This window comes from Macrobrachium rosenbergii, chromosome 18 (assembly GCF_040412425.1).
Source record: "Macrobrachium rosenbergii isolate ZJJX-2024 chromosome 18, ASM4041242v1, whole genome shotgun sequence".
In the NCBI taxonomy this organism is placed as follows: domain Eukaryota; kingdom Metazoa; phylum Arthropoda; class Malacostraca; order Decapoda; family Palaemonidae; genus Macrobrachium; species Macrobrachium rosenbergii.
In genome coordinates, this window is record NC_089758.1 from 7,568,878 (window position 1) to 7,591,887 (window position 23,010).

Below are 23,010 nucleotides of genomic sequence, written 5' to 3' on the forward strand. Positions count from 1 at the left end.
CAAAAACCCTCTATTACAGCCTGCACTACAATATTTCAAGATATCTCCAGCTAAGAGCAATTCCACATAATTCCTAACCTAAACCAAGCTGTCCTATACAATTAACATCTATTTAACCCTTGCATACTGGCACGCATCCTAAGGTGTGCATAAGAAGGTTAGGGGGCTGTATCATACGGTAATCATTATTTCGTGCCATGATATTTGAACTTATTTTGCAGGAAAACATTATATGGCAACACTCATACCTCACCTCAGGATACAAAGGAGAATAGTCTGACTTGCAATTTCATGGGGAAATGTACAACACCTCCCTGTCCCGGTACATCTCACATACATTTGTTCATAAACATACTCAGGGATTGTTGCTAATTTTGGTTCTTATCATTTACAATAGTATGTCAGCTGTTTTTGCAAGTACAAAATAATACTGTATTAGAAAGAACTTGTACTGTATAACTCACTAAAAGATACTAAATTTCCTCATCCCAGCACATCTTGTAAATATTTACAGTAGTGTATCTATAAATATACTCTGGGATTGTTACTGATTTTAGCTCTTTTCTTTTTCGATATTATGCAAGCTGTAATTGTAACTTTGCAAAAAAAAAAAAAAAAAAAAAAAAAAAAAAAAAATGCATAATTGCTAAAATTAGCTTACTGTACAGTATTTTTATGAGCATTTTGGAAAAGAGGCCCTGCAAAAGGTTGGAAATATTAAATTTACTTTCAACTTCTCAAAGAAGGTACAGAAAAGTTTTTAGAATTTTTTTCTTATACCACGTTCATTTGCATATCTTCCCCTTTCCCATAAAGTGTTTTTTAAATTTGCCAACCTTAAAGTTTGCCCATTCTCGGGGTACTGTTCATGCATATTTAACCTGGCCTGTAAAGGTTTTAAAAATGCATCACATTTAAAATGGTAGCATGGCAAAAAAAAAAAAAAAAAAAAATATGATAATAATACTGTATAGCTATTAAGTACACAAGTCCCTTAAGCTAAGGTGTTCCTTATATGGTCAAACTTACCAATGTATTTTAGTACAGTATTTAAATTTTAAGAGTACATTTTGCATTCAGAATTTTATTTTTTTCCCACTCTACCAAACTTTATATTTTTCTTACTGATACTGCAAAAAATTTTATACTTTACAAGTATGTAATCATGGCTATCAGTTTCAGTGATTCCAGGTAAAGTTTATTTACAATAGTAAGAAATTTTTGAGTCTACATGTCATTTCTAAGTTTTCTTTCATTAATAAAAACCTCCACCATTTTCATTCTTTAGTACAAGGTCATAATGGACCTGGGTTTGGTTCAGTCTCATCTTGTGTAATACACAATAAATCAATGTTCTACATTAGACCAAGTTTCTGTCTTATTCATACACAAGACTTAGAAGTACTGTATCTATGATCACACACTGGTCATCAACAGGTAAAGGAAAATTGGTCATCATAAGATGGAGGTTATAAAATTTCATCAAGACTGACAAAGCTTCAATTCAAGGATGGATGAACCACTATCATGTGGGTAGCCCAAGGTATACACATTGCTCCTTGTGTTTTGAGGGTTGTCAGTCCATCATATCTGACCTAGCGCTAGGGGCAGAATTAGACATATGACTCTGGCTTTACTCAAACATATCAACTATTTAAATTCTTTGGGTGAGGAGGGAAGCCATCTAACCTTACCCTCCATGTTTCAAAGATTAATTCAACCCCAAGTTGATAAAATGCTTATGTAGGCATTCCTAATAGAAGAAGAGAAAAATGGAATTGGGGAAAGGATGAGAAAGCTTTTGTGAAGATATTCAAGGACTTCATCTTGGGCTTAAGTTTGGGTAAGGTATACACAGTAACTGTACTAGCTAGCCCTTGTCACGGTGGCTTCTAAATCTGAACCCCCACCCCCCCAGAAAAAAGGGGCTAGATAAAGATACACTATGTAATCTTAAATTGTTGTCAGTCATGTAATATTCCTCTGAAAACTTAATAACTCACACTGACAGGAAGACTTCTTGGGCAGCTGTCAAGGAAACTGAAATGGCATTTTTCTAAAGATAAGATGATTCACTCTTAGTGACAGCATGCTACATGTCATTTAAGTTAAAAACAAGGCAAACTCTACAAAAACTGAAGAAAATGGGATTACTGTATGGTATTTTCTGACTCAAGATAATAGTTTGGTGGGATTTTCCTTTAGAACTTTGCTTTATATTTTGCCCCTGAATTTGTGTCTTGTAAACTGAATCAAACAGTTGCTGTATGTATACAATATTCAATGTTTCTTGACACAAAAAGTTTTTAATTTCTTCTCATTTAGTATTTACAGTACTAGTCAATGCTTTTGGATTAGGGGCAAAGTAGTTTTTCAAGTCTAAAAGGTTCTCTGGTGCTGAAAACAGGAAAACCATTGTGATATAATACCTTGCTTATCTGGTGTATTTTAAGCATTGTTGATTAGTAAAACTTGCCCCTTTAATTGCAGTAGGTAGAAATTACAATTTCTCCAACAATTCAATCTTGGTAGAGGAGTAGTAGCCATCAGTGCACCATCCCTTTGATCCCTAGCTTCAACTTTTTATTTGACTTCCACTCCCACTTCCATTCTTCAGTCTTGCTGTCCAACCTTTATATTACTTAGTACAACTGGGGTTTTCTCTCAATTCTACCTTAGATCCATGTACCTTATCTCCTATATTTTCTGGATCTTTCTATCTTGATGTCCAACCACTCCAACTCCCTCTTCACTGACTTAAGTGGTGAATAGTTGAAAGAGCCCCAGTACCTGGCTTGACAGTTAATTTCATTAATCACAAATCAGTCAGTCAATTTAATTCATTCAAGTGCATCTCTCATAATAAATTTCAGGCTATTTAAAAGACAATGGAAAAATCTTAGACTTGCACCTTGTTTCACTATCTAACCTCTGTTTTATCATAAACTACTAAGGTTACGGTACTTGTTACTAAATTACTGATAGCACTGGGTATTATCTGTGCTGGGAAGACTAAATGGCCAGACTCCCTGTTTGGATAAATAATGCTGCTGTCTGTTTATAATCCAGCATTTTTTTTTCATACTGACTTTCAAGATTAATCAATGTACTGTTCTATTCCTACCATCCTACCAAAATTTCTTAAGTAATAAAATATGGATAATCATAAAAAACTTAATATTTTACCTTAACAATGTGTCAAGGGTAGAATGCCTGATGAGACAACACTGGTAAATTGGTGCCAAAATTGAGATTTCATCATGGAATGGTTTGCCAAATCCACGGCCATGATCAAGGTGAACAGGAGCAGAATTATTCCCAAAAGCCTGCAAAAAAAAAAAAAAAATTACATATATATACTGTATATATAAACCTGTATATAGTACTGTAAATGAAGAAAAGTTAACCCTGATGATTAGTCTGTAAAACATGTCTCATACAAATGGGAAGCATATTCACAGGACAAAAATTCCTGTGCTTGATACAGTGCTTAAACTACTTAGAAAATAACTTAAGAAAAATACTGTATGAACTGAACAACCTACAATACAAGAAAAATAAACATTTCTTGGGCTAAGGGACACGAATATTGTACGCTCATCTTGACGACAACAATGATATCTCTTTAATGGTTGTATTGCAGTGTTCTACTCCTTAAATTACTGCCATAAATATATTTCAATGTACGCATTCAAGCCAGATAAATATTTATATTGTGTAACACACACAAAAAGTTGGTAATGTGGTGCAGGTAGATGAGATGTTGAACCTTGTTTGAGAATTCAGCATGGATTATTTATGAAAAGCTTTAATGAAAGTGAATATTTTTGTCTTGAACTGGCTCAAACCATAACAAAATCATCAGTTTTTTATAACTCATGATATGCTATTTACCTTAAATGTTTCATAGTGATGTCTGTCCATGTTACCCATCATGAAATCTAATATGGACATGTCCATAATATCTAAGAGTCGCCGACCTTCGTTGTATGGGTGTACCTCCTTCACAAGTTCGCAGTATTCATCATCTGTCGAATAAACAAGTCTCATAGTCTCCTTAACACAAAGGGCAATGTTATTGCCTTTCTTAGCATATGACTTGTACTAATGATTCCCTACATATAAAGTGGTTCATTATAAGCATTCCATACCGACAAAGCAAATAATTTAAGCCCCTGATAATTACAAACTGCCACCATTTGAATTATGCAAGATACATTATATTCTCTATACGTACCAGACTGTCAGGCCTCCGATTTAAGGAAACCTTAATGGTTACATAAATCTCATTTGTGTAATACTAGGTTTTTCATGTGCATATTACATGTAGACTATACCTTAAAACCCAAATACTTTTACTTTTCTTAATAATTCTAATACTACACTCAAGATATACCTCTGTGTTACAATGATACAGTAACACAGAATTTCACAACAGGGAAGTTGAAAATCTTTACAGAAAGCAGAGAATTAAAGTTGAATATACACCAGAATTTATCCAATACTGCAACTACATCATAATCAGACCAAGCATTTGTAAAGCAATATCAAATTGTGAAATGGTTGGTACAAAAAAGGCTTAAATTCTAACGTAATTAACCAAAAACAAAAAACATTAATTTTGATTAGTTTTGATACTATCAAACAACTACACTAACAAACCTTGAAAACCTATAGGAATGGACAACACACATGGTCTTACTTGTCTAAAGTGGTCTTTAGACATTGATAAAAAGGATGCCATTCTTTTTTGTATAAGCAGATTCATCAACTACTATAAAACGGAGAAGATCCCAGTTCAACAAATCCCCGATCTTACCGACTTCCCACTGAGCCTTGCGCCTCTTGTGGTAACTCCTGCGCCAGGGATGCCTCCATACTTTCCTGGGTGCGGCATCTTTTCCTGGTAGGAAGATGGCAAACGATCCTTCCAACATGTCAGGATTACCGCAGATGGCGTGTGCTGTGTCACAGTAGTAACTGTTGATGAAAAAGATTTAATGTACATAAGATATTACTGTGCAACATTTATTTATTGGACAGTGATTAGCGCATGCACATATTACTAGTGCGTAACTTCATTTCTTGCAAGCTTTTCGTGCGGTGTAACAAAATTAATAAGCTACAGAAACATTACGGAGCACCCGCGTTATTAATACCATATGTACTGCTACGCTTCGAGGCTGGTAAAATTAAAAGTAGACAGAATATATTCCTCTTCTTAGAATGCTGTTACGTTAAAGCTGCCTCAATTATTTCCTATTTGGATCTAAGGATTACAATGGTAAGCACATCCAAAATGTGTGGTCAAATTGGGAAGACATACAGTACATACATATCTAAGTGTTTGTGAGTGGGTCATACTATACTTTCCTTGGACACAGTTACTGTCAAAGCAAACTTTCAAGGAAAACTCAACTTTATGAAACCCGAGATTTTATTCTTATAAAAACTATTGCTTCACAGTTCTCAAAAAAAGTAATGCGTATAACTGGCACAGCTTGATATTGGATAAATTAAATTGAATTCAAGTATATGACATGACACACTGTCAATGTTATTTGAGAGAAAGATTGCAGAAAAGAAAGTCTGGTTTTCAAAAACGTCCCTGATAAGTGTACTTTGTTACATCTAATGCAAAGGACGAACAGCCGCCATGTCCTTCCCTGGGAACGAATGGAATCTATGACATTGGAATGATTCTTACCTGCACTTGCCATGGAAGCAGAGATTACTGTCGGGCGAGATGAAAAAGGTCTTCAGAAGGTCTCCCTGAGCCAAAGCATACAGCTCGCGAGTCATATTCAAATTTCGACCAGTAATCGGAACTGCACGCCGGAAGCCCAACAACCTGAGATGGGAATATATTTATTCTTCTTAAAAAAAAAAAAAAAAAAACTTCAGTCTTGGTCTGCATTCTAGTAAAACTTATTTCTGCTGTCTTTTTTTAACTTAAAAACTGAAAAAGAATGGAAAGCTAACCCTACTAATACCCCTTCACAGATATTTACGAATATTTATGGCCTAGTCCAGTTCTTGTTTGCAAAACGACTTGACCACAAGTTCCACACACTATCCTCTGAGCTTTCTTATTTTTCACGGCCTTGAAAATAATTCTAGATGCATTTTCTCCCTCACGCAGTAGGTCAGCTTGATTTGAATTGGATACGAGGTTAGTCCATGAAGCGATGAATATGCCTGCGCATTTCTCTAAACGTTAATTTGAAAATGATAAAAAATTAATATTAAGCAATGAAATCCTACTAAAATTGTATTTTGTTACTGAGTAAAATTTCCTAAGGAATACGAGAATGCAGTTGGCAGTAATAATAAATGCAAGGCATTGCTGAGGGTTTTCCTGTATTTCTCTCAAGTAAAATTGTTCTCTTAAAAAAATTTACCGTTTTTTAACTGAATTAAACAGTCAAATGGTTCTACACTTGAAGAATTCTTTATACGTATCTTACAACCTGAAAAAAGTCAGAGTATACAGTCTAAAGAACCGTACTGCAGTCAAATGCTGACTTTCCCAACAACCTTAAAAATGTAATTCAATACCCAATTTTTATCGGCAAGCCTTATGAAAGATTTGGGTGTAGTAAAGTGTCGTGCATAATAATTTAAAATTACTGGCGTTTTTATTGAAATCCTTACAAATGGTGAATTTATTATGACTGGCGATCTAGCTATAATATTTTACTTCGATTGCCCTGCCAACCGATCTCCAAGGTTTATCAACAACTTGACAATATTGTAATTTAAACAGACTACTGCATGCAAAAGAAAACCACGTTCCACTGAAGAGACTGCTTTGTCCCGTTTCCCATCACTGCACTTCGTTTCTCAAATCTTACACTGTCCCTTAGAGAGAGAGAGAGAGAGAGAGAGAGAGAGAGAGAGAGAGAGAGAGAGAGAGAGAGAGAGAGAGAGAGAGAGAAACTTTGTTTGCAGTCACAGTTTCACCACTCAAGTATTGCTGCATTCTATCAATCCACTGGAGTTTGTCAAAGTTCTCTTTGAATAATTTTAACACTTAGAGGACATCCGAAGTTTAAGAGAATTACTGGCCTTTGAAATAACTGCAATTAATTTCCAGTAAGCTCAAAACTCTTACGATGCTCCTTTGTTTAATCATGTTTTTCTTTTGCCTTTTCCCCTTTCCTCTTCACAGCATTTCCTTTCAATTTTCCCCATGAAAATGGGAGTTTAGGTACAAATGGAGGCCAGGCTGTGGTCAAACTACCCATAAATTCCTATTGGGACCCAGAGCCTTTCTGGATTATTGGCAACGGCCAGTAAACAGGTGTCGAAGCAGGGAGAGGGGATAGTTGCCCGAGGAAGAGGCATGGGGAAGAAGGGAACGAGAATAAGAGGAATGGGAAAAGTGGTGTTTCTCAATAAATCGGGAATGGCGGAGCAGGAACAGCATACTCTTTGAATTCGAAACGAGAAATGGTTCAGTGAAGGCTTAAAAGAAGGAAGGAATTAATTTGTTTCGTGAAATAATGCTCGGCATAAATAACAAAACGAAACTTAAGTTAACATATTCACTGCAACACCGGAGCATACAGACAATCCACAGCTGATGGATGTCTCCTTAATATTTACATAAACTCAGGCATACTTAAATGTTTCTTATGTAGTACGTATTCAGGAGTATGGATAAATCTTTGTTTCTCTAGAAACTTTTTTAAAGTATAGATAAAATTTTTGTTTCTCTAGAAACTTTTTTTTAAGTATGGATAAATCTTTGTTTCACTAGAAACATTTTTTTAAAAATACAAACTCTATTTTCCAAGTACAGAATAAAAGTAACGAAACTGAGGCCTATATATACATATTCCCAAGAATAAATTCCGAAACACATGCTCGTCTCAATATGGAAATTGTGCTTTGTGACGATGTAGTACATTTAGTCCTAAATATTACACGAGTATGATGCCACTGCTCATAAATTCGTGTTGTATTTCCTTTTTTCCTCAAAAGTTGATTGATTCAAGCCTACATTCCTTAAGGAAAAACTCTTTACCTGTGAATGCTTTCATGACCGTGATTGTAAACAAGGGTGCAACAGTGTAATGTAGATCCACACATGAGATTCTTGAAGCCTGGACAATCTTCTAACCGCTTTAGCAAGCCTCCTTTCCCACTACAACATACCGACTTTCATGAATGCTCAAAATTGAGTTCCAGTACGTCGCCAGTTAACTATTTTTTTTTCTTGTTTTTGATTTAAATTTCTCTGAAAATACAATCGACTGTACTTTTCAGGACATAGCAGTTTTCTCCATAAGCTACAAAACTCGCAATTTAAAACTGCGGGACTGCCTTTGCTTAAATGGACTTCAAGAATGCGGTTTCACTGATCTGTGAACTTCCCCTTTAAGCCACAAGATTCGCAATTTTACAATTATGGATATCGCCTTTGTTTAAACTGACTTTAAGAATGCTATTCTAAGTATATATGAACATTTTCCCCCTTAAGCTACAAAATTCACAATTTTACAATTATGGACACTGTTTTTTTTTTTTTAAACTGGCTTTAAGAATGCTGTTCCAAGTATCTAAGAACTTTTCCCCCCCTTAAGCTACAAAACTCGCAATTTTACAATTATGGACATTGTCTTTGTTTAAACAGACTTTAAGAATGGATGTTCCAAGTATCTATGAACTTTTTTCCCCTTGAGCTACAAAACTCAAATTGTATAATTATGGACACTGCCTCTGTTTAAACTGACTTTAAGAATGTTGTTCCAAGTATTTATAAACTTTTTTCTCCTTGAGCTACAAAACTCAAATTTTACAATTATGGACATTGCCTCTGTTTAAACGGACTTGAAGAATGGATGTTCCAAGTATCTATGAACGTTTTTCCCCTTGAGCTACAAAACTTTAATTTTACAATTATGGACATTGCCTCTGTTTAAACTGACTTTAAGAATGCTGTTCCAAATATCTATGAAATTCCCCCCCCTCTCCTCTTGAGCTTCAAAACTCAAATTTTACAATTATGGACATTGCCGTTGTTTAAACTGACTTAAGAATGCTGTTCCAAGTATCTATAAGCTTTTCCCCCCCTCACGCTACAAAACTTGAATTTTACAATTATGGACAGTGCCTTTATTTAAACTGACTTAAGAATGCTGTTCCAAGTACCTATGAACTTTATTTACCCTTAAGCTACAAAACTCAAATTTTACAATTATGGACATTCCTTTGTTTAAGCTGATTTAAGGATGGTGTTCCAAGTATCTAAATTATTTACAGTTTTTATATGGACTGTTATGCTGGCTGTGGACTGTTATGCTGGCTGTAGACAGTTGTATAAAACTGCAGCAAACAGAACGCTAGGGTGGAAACGCACGCCTTAGCTCTTGAAATATTAACAATAATGGGTATATAAATCCTTAGACACTTTATAACTCAAACAGAATTTCAACTGTTGCTCCCATTATATTAATGAAAATTATAACGTTCTTATTAACATACACTAAAACAGTAATACCACCAAACTTTCTCGAAAAAAGATAAACTGTACATACTCCAGTTACGTAAATGACAATGGGGACGTGTGTTTATGTACAAAGTATACGAACATGCACCAGCATCCATATTTCGCTAATTATTAAAAGTAGAGAAAGGTATTTTTAACCAAACATTACACTACGAAATCAGCGGATAGTGGGGAAGTAGGATTAAAACAAGATCGTGTATCAAGAAGAGAGAGAAAATGGGAAGGACAGCGGCTCTCGCAGAGAAGTCAGTCACGATTTAACGGAAAGGTTGGCTTTCTTTTTTTTTCCGATCGGGAGAGAAGGGCGAAAACAGATGGATTTTACGGACAGAGACGGGTAGGGGAGATATCATTCGAGAGGAAAAGGGCAGGAGAAGCAGCAAATGGCCGACTGGACACAGTGGAGTATTTTGTTTTGGATTTGTTTCTGCCTGGAAGAAGTCAAATGGGGGGAGGTCGACTGGTATTGAGAAAAACTGACGAGGGAGAGAGATTTGACAGACGAGTTCATGGTCACTCGACATTCATTGTGCATGCCTGCCTTTGGCAAGTTACGGCTAAGAAATACTTTCCATCAATAATAATGATGAATAAATGGGAAATCATCTCGATTAACAATGTTATTGAACAGAATTTCATCACTACTATGTCTTATACCAATATTAAGCATTTCCCCTAACGAGGGGTGGCTCCAGGATAAAAAAATAACATAGGTTACTGGCACACTCATACATGAAACTCCATCATGGATGAGCTCCCTGTGCAGGAAAACTTCAACAATTGAACCACATCACACAACTGCACAGAAGGTTCTCAGCAACGCGTCGAACCCGCTGCAATGTGCCAGTCATCTTTTTCTCTTTCACACACACACACACACATATTAAGCTCTCTCCTTTCCAAAATTTTTTTCACACAAGTTATACAACTTTTTTGGTCCCCCCTTCCACCACCACCACCTGTTTCACACACGTGGAAGCTCGGTTGGTTTCGCCTGGGCTTTGCAGTGTGGCAGTCCTGACTTCCAGCCTTGCCCACATAATGACAGATTTCACTGGCAAAGACAACCCGACTGTCCACACTCAGTCATCAGCAGTCACTGCCTGGTTATCCCTGGTCCTACACTGGTTGGAGAGGGGTGATGTTTGGTCTATGCTACAGAACCATGGGTGCCAATGTAGTAGCCTGTCCCATGTTTCCGCCGCTCATGAGTGACCTTTTTAACCTGAAACCTACTGATGTCCATTCTTTGTACATGACCGAATCATCTCAAAATACTCCAATCCATAATTTCACACCTATGCTAGCATTTATACTGCATCTCGGCACATTTCATAACTTAATATATATATATATATATATATATATATATATATATATATATATATATATATATATATATATATATACATATATATATATATATATAAACTTCCTACAACCGTTATGCGTTTAGATCTTCCTGATAACTACGCATGGAAAAGAAGCAGTCAGACATTGTGACTGATTCTTCAGGGAAACCTCGCCATACACATAGCAAAAAGTTCTTGATAGGTGGAGTGACAACGGCATTGCAAATGGGAAATACTGGTAAATATTTTTATCACTACTTTTGGACGGCGAAGAGGAAAGGATCACACGCCAAAGTAAAGAAAAATGGAAAGAACTGCATGCTGACCTACTGTACATGTCGTCACACAACACAAACCAGACACTAGAGAGGCTTCTTCATTCGTTTCCATGCCTCTCATTCGGACTACCTGACGCAGCAGCGTCACGGTCAGAGCTTTATTTCTACAACGTATAGAGTTTTGTTTTGCAATCTCAAGAGTTTCAGAGCGGTGGTAATTAGCGAGGTTAAAAAAAAAATAGTTAACTTTCAAACAAATCGGCTTAACAGGATTTTTGGGGGCGAGGCGGTTGGCGGAAGTACGCGAATACCTCGGCCTTCCAAATAAAATTAGCATTACAAATGATCCATCACCCAAATCTCTATAGACTTTGGGATAGCAAAGTTGTCTTGGGCAAAAGTTTACGATTCCCTTTTGTGCACCTTAAGCTACTTTATTCCGACTTCAGACAAACCTCTCCAAACTTTAATTACGAAAACCTGGAGAGAGAGAGAGAGAGAGAGAGAGAGAGAGAGAGAGAGAGAGAGAGAGAGAGAGAGAGAGAGAGAATTTGGAAGATAATTCCTTGATGTATTATCTGCTCTCAGGAGTTTGCCCATAACTTCCCCTATGAGCTCCTCTTTGATCAATCTGGCGTCCTCCTAGAAAATTTATGTTTTGAGGCGCAAGCATCTCTCTCTCTCTCTCTCTCTCTCTCTCTCTCTCTCTCTCTCTCTCTCTCTCTCTCTCTCTCTCGGGATGCCCTTAAAACAAGAAACCACTCTGGCATAAGACTATTAATTAAGCAAAAATGTCTCTTGTCTTTTACACACACACACACACATTATATATATATATATATATATATATATATATATATATATATATATATATATATATATATATATATATATATATATATATATATATTATATATATATTATACACACACACATTAAGCAGATCTACCTTGATTAAAATTCAGCCTTTGCCATGTTGAAATGTTGAGGTATCAAGGGAGATCTTTGGCATTACCCATTCACACTGCACAGAGGAGAAAAGGCTATAATTTCGTTTTCGGGCAACATAAAGGAGTTGGAAAACTGGGGTTGCTGTGGCCTACGGAGAAGAGGCCCTTGTACCAAAGCTGGAATGCATGAAGGAATTGTTTATCTGAGCTGATTCTTCTTAGTGAAAATGATGTTTGTGGATGTATAGTGCGATTTCAAGAAAAAAGGAAGATACCGAGATGCACTGTTTGCCAAGTACTTGTGGCGTACACAGGACTGAAAAGGTGAAAATTACGCAGTTATGCAGAAGTGACAAAAAGGTTAGCGTTGATGACAAGATGGATATGGGAGTTATGAGATGGTTTGGTCATGTGGACAGAATGAAGGACGACCCGTTGGGAAAAAAATATAATTAGGAAGTGCTGCCAGGAATGAGGAGAGGAAGATCCAATAAATGCTTGACAGATGGAGAGAAAAGGAGTACTGGAACACAGAGTCCCTATATCCAGCAAGCAAGTGTGCAAATCTATGGATGTGGGGGAATGACGCATTGTTAACGAGCTTTCTTTTAAGAGTTAGGAAGCTAGTTTAGTGGAAGTTTTCTTAGGAGGGTAAATCCATGATTCAACCATTAAAACTGTGAGCATGGCACGGACCACAGTCTTGTTTTTTCTTTGAGCTACCGCTTATGAGGGGAAGGGCCTATTGTTGAAGCACCCCATTACATATGATCTTTAAAACATACACTATTTATTATAACTGAATATTGGATTTTTATTTATTATTTTCTTCTCAATGTTTTGAAGCATTCTGTTGAGTCTCCTGAGCTCAACAGGGATACTAAAGTCTACTACAGATATCGATAGGTCACGTTACTCTACTTTAGTACAGAATTAGAAGTGCATAAATCAGTACTTGTTTACATACAATGGTGAACAGTCAACGAGAACGGTTTAAGGAAATGCCATGAAACTTCGGCATGACTGGAAATCAACTGCATAATATCCATGCTGAACTCAGAAGACCAACTGAAAACTTGAGAACACTGAAAAGAAAGTAATATAAAGGCAATGGTCAACCACGCTTAACAATTCATCTCTGAGAAAAATGTGCCTAATTATTAAAAAACAAACTATATATTACACATATATATACATATATGTGTGTGTGTTTGTTTGTATGCATAATTAGTAAGGCAAACGTTTTTATTATAACTAAAAATCTCTGGAAAAAGAATATGAGAAATCTCGACCCGATCTCATTCACCGTCCTTTCCCCTTTTCCGAAGCATTAGCTTTCGATGACATTTGCTGTTACAATAATTTTAACTTCTAAAAGCTGTATATCGCCTCTTTTACTGTGTTCTCACAGTTCTCTTTTATCTTGCTAAAGTTTTTTTGGCCCACTATCTTTTCCATCTGTTTATGTGCATCAATTCAATGGCCCTGTGACCAATGCTATTTATACAGCCTTGTCTATCCGTAGGTGTGGGCGAGGAAGTGAGATTGTTGCCTCATGTATCAGACTCTGTTGAGCCATCAATCGCCCCTTTACGCTAATATTCTTGTCTATCACGAAGACAAAATTAAGCAGGCAGGGGGTCCAGCGAGACGTGTCGGGCTCATCTATATCCTGGACACTTCTTCCGATAACGACCACTCCCAACACCTACTCTGCTATCCAACACAGCGCTTTTCAACAAAGCACTTTTAAACGGCCGTGCTGCACTTTTCCCTTCGTATCACACTTTCCTTGTACTCTTTTGTTTTTTCTAGACAGAAAGTTCTGGAGATATAGTAAAATAATTAAGCTAAAAAGATACAATAAACAGCTTGGCAGAGAGATATCCGAAGATTGGTAAAATATGAAAATTTACTTTTTAAGCCACAAAGAAAAATTAAAAGCTATCGTGATAAAGAAGAGAGAGAGAGAGAGAGAGAGAGAGAGAGAGAGAGAGAGAGAGAGAGAGAGAGAGAGAGACCATTTGTAAGGTTTAAAACCTTACTCCCTCTTTTCCGGACGCGTCCATATTTTAAGGTCGCAATTGCACACCGGTGGAAATGTTCCTCCCATGAATGCTAAAGAGAAATTTTCGTGGTGCGAGTCCAACACTTTTAATTAGCGATGCGCTTAGGAAGATTAGCGGCATCCATTTCTTTTTAATCGCCGCGATCTCCAGCGGAAGATGATAATTCTACTACAACAATTACCGTGAGCTATTTCATCGTTTACTCCCGTCATTTATCAGACGTCAAGTGAACTCTGGTCTCATTAGCAAATTATAATTTCCAGCCGACGGTTTAGTACGTGAATATTCATTTCATTTGTTTATTTATTTATCTCTGAGCTTAGCTTTTCACTTTCACATATGGCATCTCTATTAAAGGAATGCTTTGCGTTAATGTTCTTTTCGGTTTTTCCCATCGTAAACGTTCACCCATTTTGAACAACACTGAAACCATAATTACGTACTAGAGAGATAGAGATAAAAATTCATTAATATTATGGCTACATTTTCTTTTCGCGAATTTACCACGATACGAGGATCAAATTTCACACTATGCTGGAAACACCAATTCATCACGCTTTATGAGGGCAATATTTCACTCGATAGAGTAACAAAATTTACAACTGATACAGCTTCGAAGAGACTTTTAAGGATTCCTGGCGTAAAATATTGCAGGTTGAGCTTGTGCAGGAGTAAATTTTTCTTCCTAGCAATGATTAAAACTGCCCCACACAAACTATACACACACGTGTGTATATATATATATATATATATATATATATATATATATATATATATATATATATATATATATATATATATATATATATATATATATATATATATACATACAGTATATAGATATAGACAAATAGACAGATATACATGGTTTGCTAATTACATAGAGTTACAGAACAGAAAGTAATGCCAAATCATAAAATCCGCTCCACCATATACCGTTGATATACAGAGGGTGCTTTTGTAGAAGCGCTTACAAGAACTGAAGGATGAATCTGAATCAGTTTCTTTGTTTAGCGTTCACTTCAGAGGTAAACCTGAGAGAGTCCCTTTCATTTTCGTTAACCTTGCATAGACGGCGTTGGACAAATAAGTAGCATAGTTTTATACAAAAAAACACTAGCATGAGAATGTGCACGAATGGCAATGGCGGATGTCCTGAACGTTACCAAAGCAGCGTTACTATGCGTTTGTGAAAGAGCTAACACAATAATGATATGGGCCGAAACAAGAGGAGTTACCCCGATCATCCCAAAGGTTGGTGAATAATGAAGATTTCTTCAATGATATTTAAATGATACCAAGCTTATTAACCGTTACTATATGTCGTCTTCATATAAAACAGACGAAAGAATCATGAAGGAGATTTTAAAGAGAATCGACTAACAACATCCAGCTAATAATTCATTATAAAAACAAAACTCTTTCAAACATCATAATGAAAAGCGGTCTGAATGAGCCAATTAGCGACCTTAGAGGGACTGATGTCCTATAACAATCACGCATGTCAGACAAGAGGATTTAAACTGCGGAATGTTTCTTGTGAAGGTATGTGCACCACAAGCCTTTCGTGTCGCCTGGCATGCCATCCACAACAACGTACAACCGGAAAACCAAACTTTACAAGACTATGGAGAGCCGTTCACGAGAGAGGCAATGGTCAAATTTCGGTAGCTAGTACCGACAAAAATGATCTTGAGGTATAAGAGGCTTTATTCAGTATATCTCCAGAAAGGAACCGATGATGAATATTCAAGTTGGAAGTACATCCACTGCCATCACAGAAAAGGTAACTGCAATAATTTGCCGTAAATGTATATACGTACTTTCATATATTTAGGCCTTTTATACCTAAATGATTAAAACTATTAACATTTAGTATTCGACTTATGTACATATTTTTGTGACTCTATTTGTTTACTTGCTTGTCAATTATATATTAACACTGTTTTTAAATCCGCTATTCTGTCTAGATGACTTGTTAAGGGTTCAACAACCTAACCGTGAACTTGTGTCTAGTTTGTGGCTTTAGGTGCTGGCATAAGACTTTTACTGTAACTGCAATTTAATTTTCATTGTTATTTGTTTCTCATTTTTATATGACTTCAGAGTAAGGACCAACAGATTTAGTTTAGTACTAGAAAGTGAATGGAGCGAGTTGAAACTTAGTACGTCAGAGAAGCACAGCAAAACGAATCCGGAAATTTCCTAAATCTCCGGGAAGAAGAAAGATCATCTCTCCTAAAACAAACACACCCACCCAGTAATTTAGCATTTCTCAGACTGTATGAAGGATGGATGCTGCGAAAAAACCAAAAGATTGAAATAAGTAGAAAAAAACGTGTGGCTGGCAACACTGGCTACTACTGTTGTAACGCCAATATAATGCTACAAAGAACCAGTCATTCAATTCTCTCTCTTACCTATCAAGATGGAAGGCAGCGATCTCGGCGTTGTGTCTCTCGAAGTCGGTGAAATAAAAGTGATTCTTGAGGGTCTGCTGCTCTCTGGGGAACCTGAAACGGATAAAGAGAAAATCGTGTTAATACATTTTTGTTGGGTTAATTATTGATACCTTAATGTTCTTCCCAATCCTCTATTAATGAGCGGTCTTCAATATAAGGTTGACAAGCAATAGTTACAAAAAAAAATTTTATTCAGTAAAAAAAAACAAGTTTCTGAAACTCGCACTACTCATTAATGAGGTCTGATTATAGTGGAAAAGGATAGGTAAATAAAAGGGGGTTGACAGACTAATGCTATTCTGCGTCCTAGCTGCGATTCACTAGTTTTCTGCCAGATATCTTGTTTAACGCTTCCGTCAATATTGGGACCACAGATGATTTTCTTACATACACAAATTACACACGCGCACACACATGCATATATACACATATACAGTATATATATGTATATGTGTATGTATATATAAATAATATATACATATATATTATATATATACAAAAACACACACACACTATATATATATATATATATATATATATATATATATGTGTGTGTGTGTGTGTGTGTGTGTGTGTGTATATAAATAATGTGTATATATATACATATATAAATAATACATATATATATATATATATAAACAATACACACACACACACACATATATATATATATATATATATATATATATATATATATATATATATATATATATATATATATATATATATATATGAGGAGAAAGAAGAAAAGACACATTTATTGAAAATGTCTTTAAAAAAGGCAGCACATACTGCTATGTCGATAATTTTTCAGTAATTAGCAAAAGTCTTCGAAAATAAAAAAAACTTATTCCACGAACTCAAAACATTTTGCGGTCCCTAACAAAATAAAACAAAAATGAAAATAACACGAAAGCCCTGTATTCATTACAAACGGACGAAATTTGCATAATACTTTGCATATTTATGGTATGCCATTTCGCAGCATGACTAGCAATGTGACGAACGTATATCTCACAGCCTTTTCTCGCCACATTTCCTCTCAGCTAAAGCAACACTAGTGCTTAATCTTACTCGTTCACCTGTGTATCCAGTTTTCTTTTAAAGGTCGAATCCCAACAGTCTACACTCCTATTGCAAGTAAGAGATTTGGGCATAAACAAACTTGAAAACTAGTTACCATCTTAATTATAAGAAAGGTTCAATCGTTATACATACACATCATCGCCTTCCACTCGCTGGTATATAAATAGAGAAAACTTAACAAAAAGGAACATCCACTCCAAAATATTACCTAAAAATTCAAGCAAGTTCCATGTTTGAGGTAATATTTTTCGCCACCACTTAATCCGATTTTAAGTAGAGAAAAGGAAGAAAAATTGGACTAATAAAAATGTCATTTTAGGTGAAACTATCCTTGTGTTAGGTAAGCGTGGGCCGTGCTCCTAGACTACCCCGTAAAAATTTTCCTGAAAACTGGGAGGTAACCGCTAGCCTTGGGGGAGGCCTTGGAAGATTATTTTCCTTGCATCTTCCGGGCGTATGATAAAGAACAAAACTATATACCGAACTTGGAACTCTCGTACCTTCGTTTGTCTCTCCTTCAAGGCTTAAAATAATGCATACATAATGAAACTGCCCCTGTAAATTCTTCCCTTAAGAATGAATGTTCGTATAAGCATCATAATGTTTAAAAAAAAAAAAATATGTAAGCGACTTATCATTGATCCCTGAATTTGCCTTCTGACGCCCCATCCGGAAATATTCTCATCTTTACGGTAACTCTTCATTTCTTCCCTAATCCTTGACCAGGACAGTTTTGAGCTACAGTCTCTCTCTCTCTCTCTCTCTCTCTCTCTCTCTCTCTCTCTCTCTCCAAGAAGCCTTCCAGGGCCCTTTCCAAGTATCCCAGACTACCATATCAAAGACCCCCATAGTTCCATAAAGCCCCAACAAACCTGCTGATTCAGATGGTATAAATTCCATTGACCAAAGAAGTCCACATATAAACCTTTAGTTATGTCTGTCTCGTCTCTTTGTTGGAATTGGGTGTGTGTGTGTGTGTGTGTGTGTGTGTGTGTGTGTGTGTGTGTGTGTGTGTGTGTGTGTGTGTGTGTGAGAGAGAGAGAGAGAGAGAGAGAGAGAGAGAGAGAGAGAGAGAGAGAGAGAGAGAGAGAGAGAGAGAATAAATAAGGTCGACCAGAGAAAAGTAATAATTGCTCAATGAAGCGCTACTTCGTGGACATGAACTGGGACGTAATACAAAAGATGCACATGAAATTAAACGTAGCTGATCGAATATAATACAAAATTAACGAAATGGAAAGCTAAAGCTCTGTAAGGGAGGAGAGAATGTCGACATGACGTTAGAAGGAAATGAATCCAGGAAGCACAAAAGTGTTTTATTTTTTATTTTTGCGACGACGAAAGCAGGCATTAGAACAAATATATCTCCGATACACGCCATGAGAAGAGGAAAATAATAGAGACGTTGTGAGAAAAGTGGGAGAAATGCTAGAGTTTCTTGGCAATGGAGTTTGGAAAGAAAGCAAGCACCTATCCAAGGAAAACACATGAATATACGCTTTTAAATTTGTTATATAACATTTTCATACGCCACAATAAATCATTTCCCCTTGCTATGCAAATGAATCTCTCTTGCTTTCACGTACACACAGTTCAATTATAGCCTTACCTATCTCCCTCTCGAGCGAAGCGAGCAAGCACACACACAACCACGCTGAAAGTCTATCACATACACAGCTAATACGTAATCTCGTCGGACACTTCTTTCTACACACCTCATCCCTCGGCTACATAACCCATGCACATACCTTCCTCCGCCAGAAACACACTCTCTCTCTCTCCATACCCTGTATTCCATTAAGCCCTCTTTCTTAGAGACAGCCTGAGATGACACATGCTTATCCTCATGTTACTGAATGGGAAATTGAAATATCCATCACGAATCGTGATCCCGTGCCCTTTTACTTCCTTGCCCTCGATCTGTTACAACACCTCCTTACATAACACAACAACCTATAAAGGAAATGTCTCGGTTACTGCGGGTAATATAAAATCCTGCAGATAACACCTCTTCTTTCCCACCCTCACACATTTTCATCTCCTTGACCCTAAAAGAGATCTTGAGCACTGCACCCAGCTGCCCGTAGATCACTGTCCAAGAGAGAAAATCCTTTCCGGCTATTTGGCTTCACAAAAATCACTTTCGTTAAGAGTATAAAAATTAACCTCTAGAGAGAGAGAGAGAGAGAGAGAGAGAGAGAGAGAGAGAGAGAGAGAGAGAGAGAGAGAGAGAGAGAGAATGCGAAGGTAGAATTCTCTAAGCATGCTCTGAGAAGCTCTCTGCAATCAATGACTTTAAATACTTTAAACTACCCCATCACATATGGAAATTTGAAGATAAATACTAAATTTCACATACCTTTCATAATTAGTTTCACTGTTTACACTTACTGTACTGTATACACTGTATGTGTGCTGTAAGGCTACGTATTTTGCTTTTGCATTTTGCTATTATACTACATCCATTCACGTTGAATAATTGAGAATGCACAGTAGGGTCTAATAATGCAGAGTAGATATTTTATGTATCTATGACGACAGAAGAAAGAATCGTAACTGGTCAAAGAATAAAATCCTGACTTACAAGTTAATTCTTAACCAGCCATTTGACGATTTGCTTTTTAAGCTAGCGTAGGCTCTAAGAAAACTTTATAAAAAAAAGCAGAAATTATGGAAAAGAAGTTAATGTCAACAAATCATTCACGTATAATAATGTCTAAAAGACGCTATGCTATCAAATTCCACACAAAATTACTGTATACGTTTATGAATATATTCTTTATTTATTTAATGTATTTATTAATTGTGTGCGTGTATCATTACATATCTAATCCCAGAGAGAGCTTTTTTCAGAACTGGAGAGTTAACTTCACCAGGAGCCATCTCCTTGAAGGAGAAAAAATGTAAGATGAAAAAACATTATATATATATATATATATATATATATATATATATATATATATATAAATATAAATATAAATTTATATTTACTTATTCTTAGTCCAGGAAATCTATACCACGAAATCTGCACCAGGCTTTATTCAAAGAATGAGATACAAGCTACGGAAACGGCAAAAATAGACATGACATTGACAGACCTTTTTTCTGTCCAACGTGCAGAATATTACGTTCACTCTCATTCCCTTTGGGAATACGGAATGTATAACTCACACACAACATCCGCAAGGCGTTATAAGCATCCAATAAAGAGTAAAAAGACGCAAGAATGTGGGGGACACCGCAGCATCTGGCTATAATTCTTCCGGGCGCAAACCAGGTTGCTACAATACACCCCGGTGCGAAAAGTTGGCCAAGATTTAGATGAAGGCGCCATGTGACATACAATACACCTTTTCTTTATTTCATCTTTCGTATACACCACGCTCCATTCTATTCCCGGTGGCTTTGGGGATAAATCTATCAGGATGGCCACAGAGAGAGAGAGAGAGAGAGAGAGAGAGTGAGTCTGGTGACGAAGAATACTGCAGAATAGGGGATAGTTCCGGACTTGAAAAGGAGGGCAAAAATGGTGGAAGGGATGCACATGAAAAACATGAAAACGGGATGGGAGAGTCAGGATGAGGGGATGGGAGAGAGGTAGAACATCGAATAAAGGTAGATGCAGCACCAGGTGACGGGAAGAGGGGGGGGGGGGGGGGGAGGGAGGGGAGGGGTGGGGAAGGGGAGGGACTCAGATGATCGGCCATACGTGATGAAGAATGGCGGTTAGAAGTTCTAGGCCGAAAGATAGAAGCAGGAAGGGCTATGGGGGTAGAATAGGGGCTAGGAGAGGCAGATGAAGCAGGAGCAGCAGAAGGTGGCGAAGGTGTTTTGGGAATGAGGGAAAGGGCGGCTGTAAGCGGGGAATGGGATAAAATTTACATGTGAGGCAGAAGGTTATATCGGAGAAACATCCCGGCGGAATTTTTGCAATCAATCTTGCCTACCGGCGCGCAATATTAAAGCGTCCGCGTACACACCTTGAAAGTAAATGCCCCGTGTACAATTCCCAAAGTCAGCTCGGGTCACGAGGAGAAAACAGATTCATCTCAATCCTATATCGAATAACTTTTTTTTTTTTTATTTTGAGACAAGCCGTTATAGTCCTCATAACTTGAGCATAAATCTGAAAATGATATTTCCACTGTTGAAATTTCCATTGAAGTCATACAACTTCCCACCAAAGAATTTTGAGTTTAGAACAGATATGAAAATATGACATCAGAAGTTACCATAGAACTGAGTAACGTAAATTTAAAGATATACGCAAGTTTACGCAGACTTATTTCAGATCCGCTGATACTTCGGAAAGGAATTTACTCAAAGAATGATTTTAAATATTTACAGATTCGAAATTCAATCAGGCGCCATCTACCAGGACACATTTACGACTAAGTTTTATTTACAGAATATGATAAAGTGATAGAAAATGTAAGTCCATCTCTCTCTCTCTCTCTCTCTCTCTCTCTCTCTCTCACAGACCGTTGGGTCTCAAAAAAAAAAAAAAAAGGAGCACGAATAAAACTTGAGACGCAGGTGTTCACAGTTCAGTTCGCCTTTCTCACGACATCCAGATAAACTCTCGAATAAATGAACGTAATTTCATTCGAATCTGGTGGAGCTGTACAAAAAGCGCACTTATTTCCATTAGGGACAACAAGGTTTGAATTTACTATACCGTGGTGTATTTTCTAAAATTTTTGTTTTCCTAAAAAACCCTTAACCCACGAAAAAACGTTTCTGTTACTGTAAAAACTAAGCTTTCTAGCGAGTGAATTTCTAACAAAACAGACCCACTGTATTTTCACTGTTAATCAAAATAGCTGGCATTCACACGGAAGCTGCAAAAAAAAAAGGTACTCTACTTGCTAAAAGTATTAATATCCTTTATCACTAACAATGAAAGGATAAAACCCCTTTTCAAAATCGGCAAATCACCATTTCCCAATGAAAGAAAATGCCAATTTTGCCATTAAAAATCAACATTTTTCACCAACAATTAATTCCTTACGTCAATAAAAAAGGAAAATCCCCATTTCACGAATAAATGAATAAAGCCCAAGTGGTACCGTACTCCAATTCACTCAAGTATGGACGGGGTGACTTGCAGATGGCGAGAGACTGAAACAGAAAAACGGCGCAACTTTTACCAAGATCTGTAGATGACATATAAAAAATGATAAATTGGTTTGCTCCCTTCCCAACCGTAACTGATACTTTTATTTTTTTCATTCAGAAGTGCGCACCGCAGCATCAGTGTTTGCCAGGACGTTGTGCAGTATCAGAACTCCCTCTTCAA

The 23,010-nt window shown here is 36.7% G+C and overlaps 1 protein-coding gene across 2 annotated transcripts in view; it reads right to left on the reverse strand.

The window, feature by feature from the left end:
• LOC136848077 (extracellular serine/threonine protein CG31145) overlaps positions 1–23,010 on the reverse strand; it is a 694,897-nt gene that overhangs the window by 12,998 nt on the left and 658,889 nt on the right. For both annotated transcript variants that reach the window (XM_067120254.1, XM_067120255.1), the window contains 5 exons: positions 16,584–16,676; positions 5,708–5,851; positions 4,820–4,980; positions 3,895–4,028; positions 3,187–3,326 (listed from right to left, as the gene is read on the reverse strand). In XM_067120254.1, the coding sequence (XP_066976355.1) occupies positions 3,187–3,326; positions 3,895–4,028; positions 4,820–4,980; positions 5,708–5,851; positions 16,584–16,676 (672 nt within the window). The remainder of the gene's footprint in view (positions 1–3,186; positions 3,327–3,894; positions 4,029–4,819; positions 4,981–5,707; positions 5,852–16,583; positions 16,677–23,010) is intronic.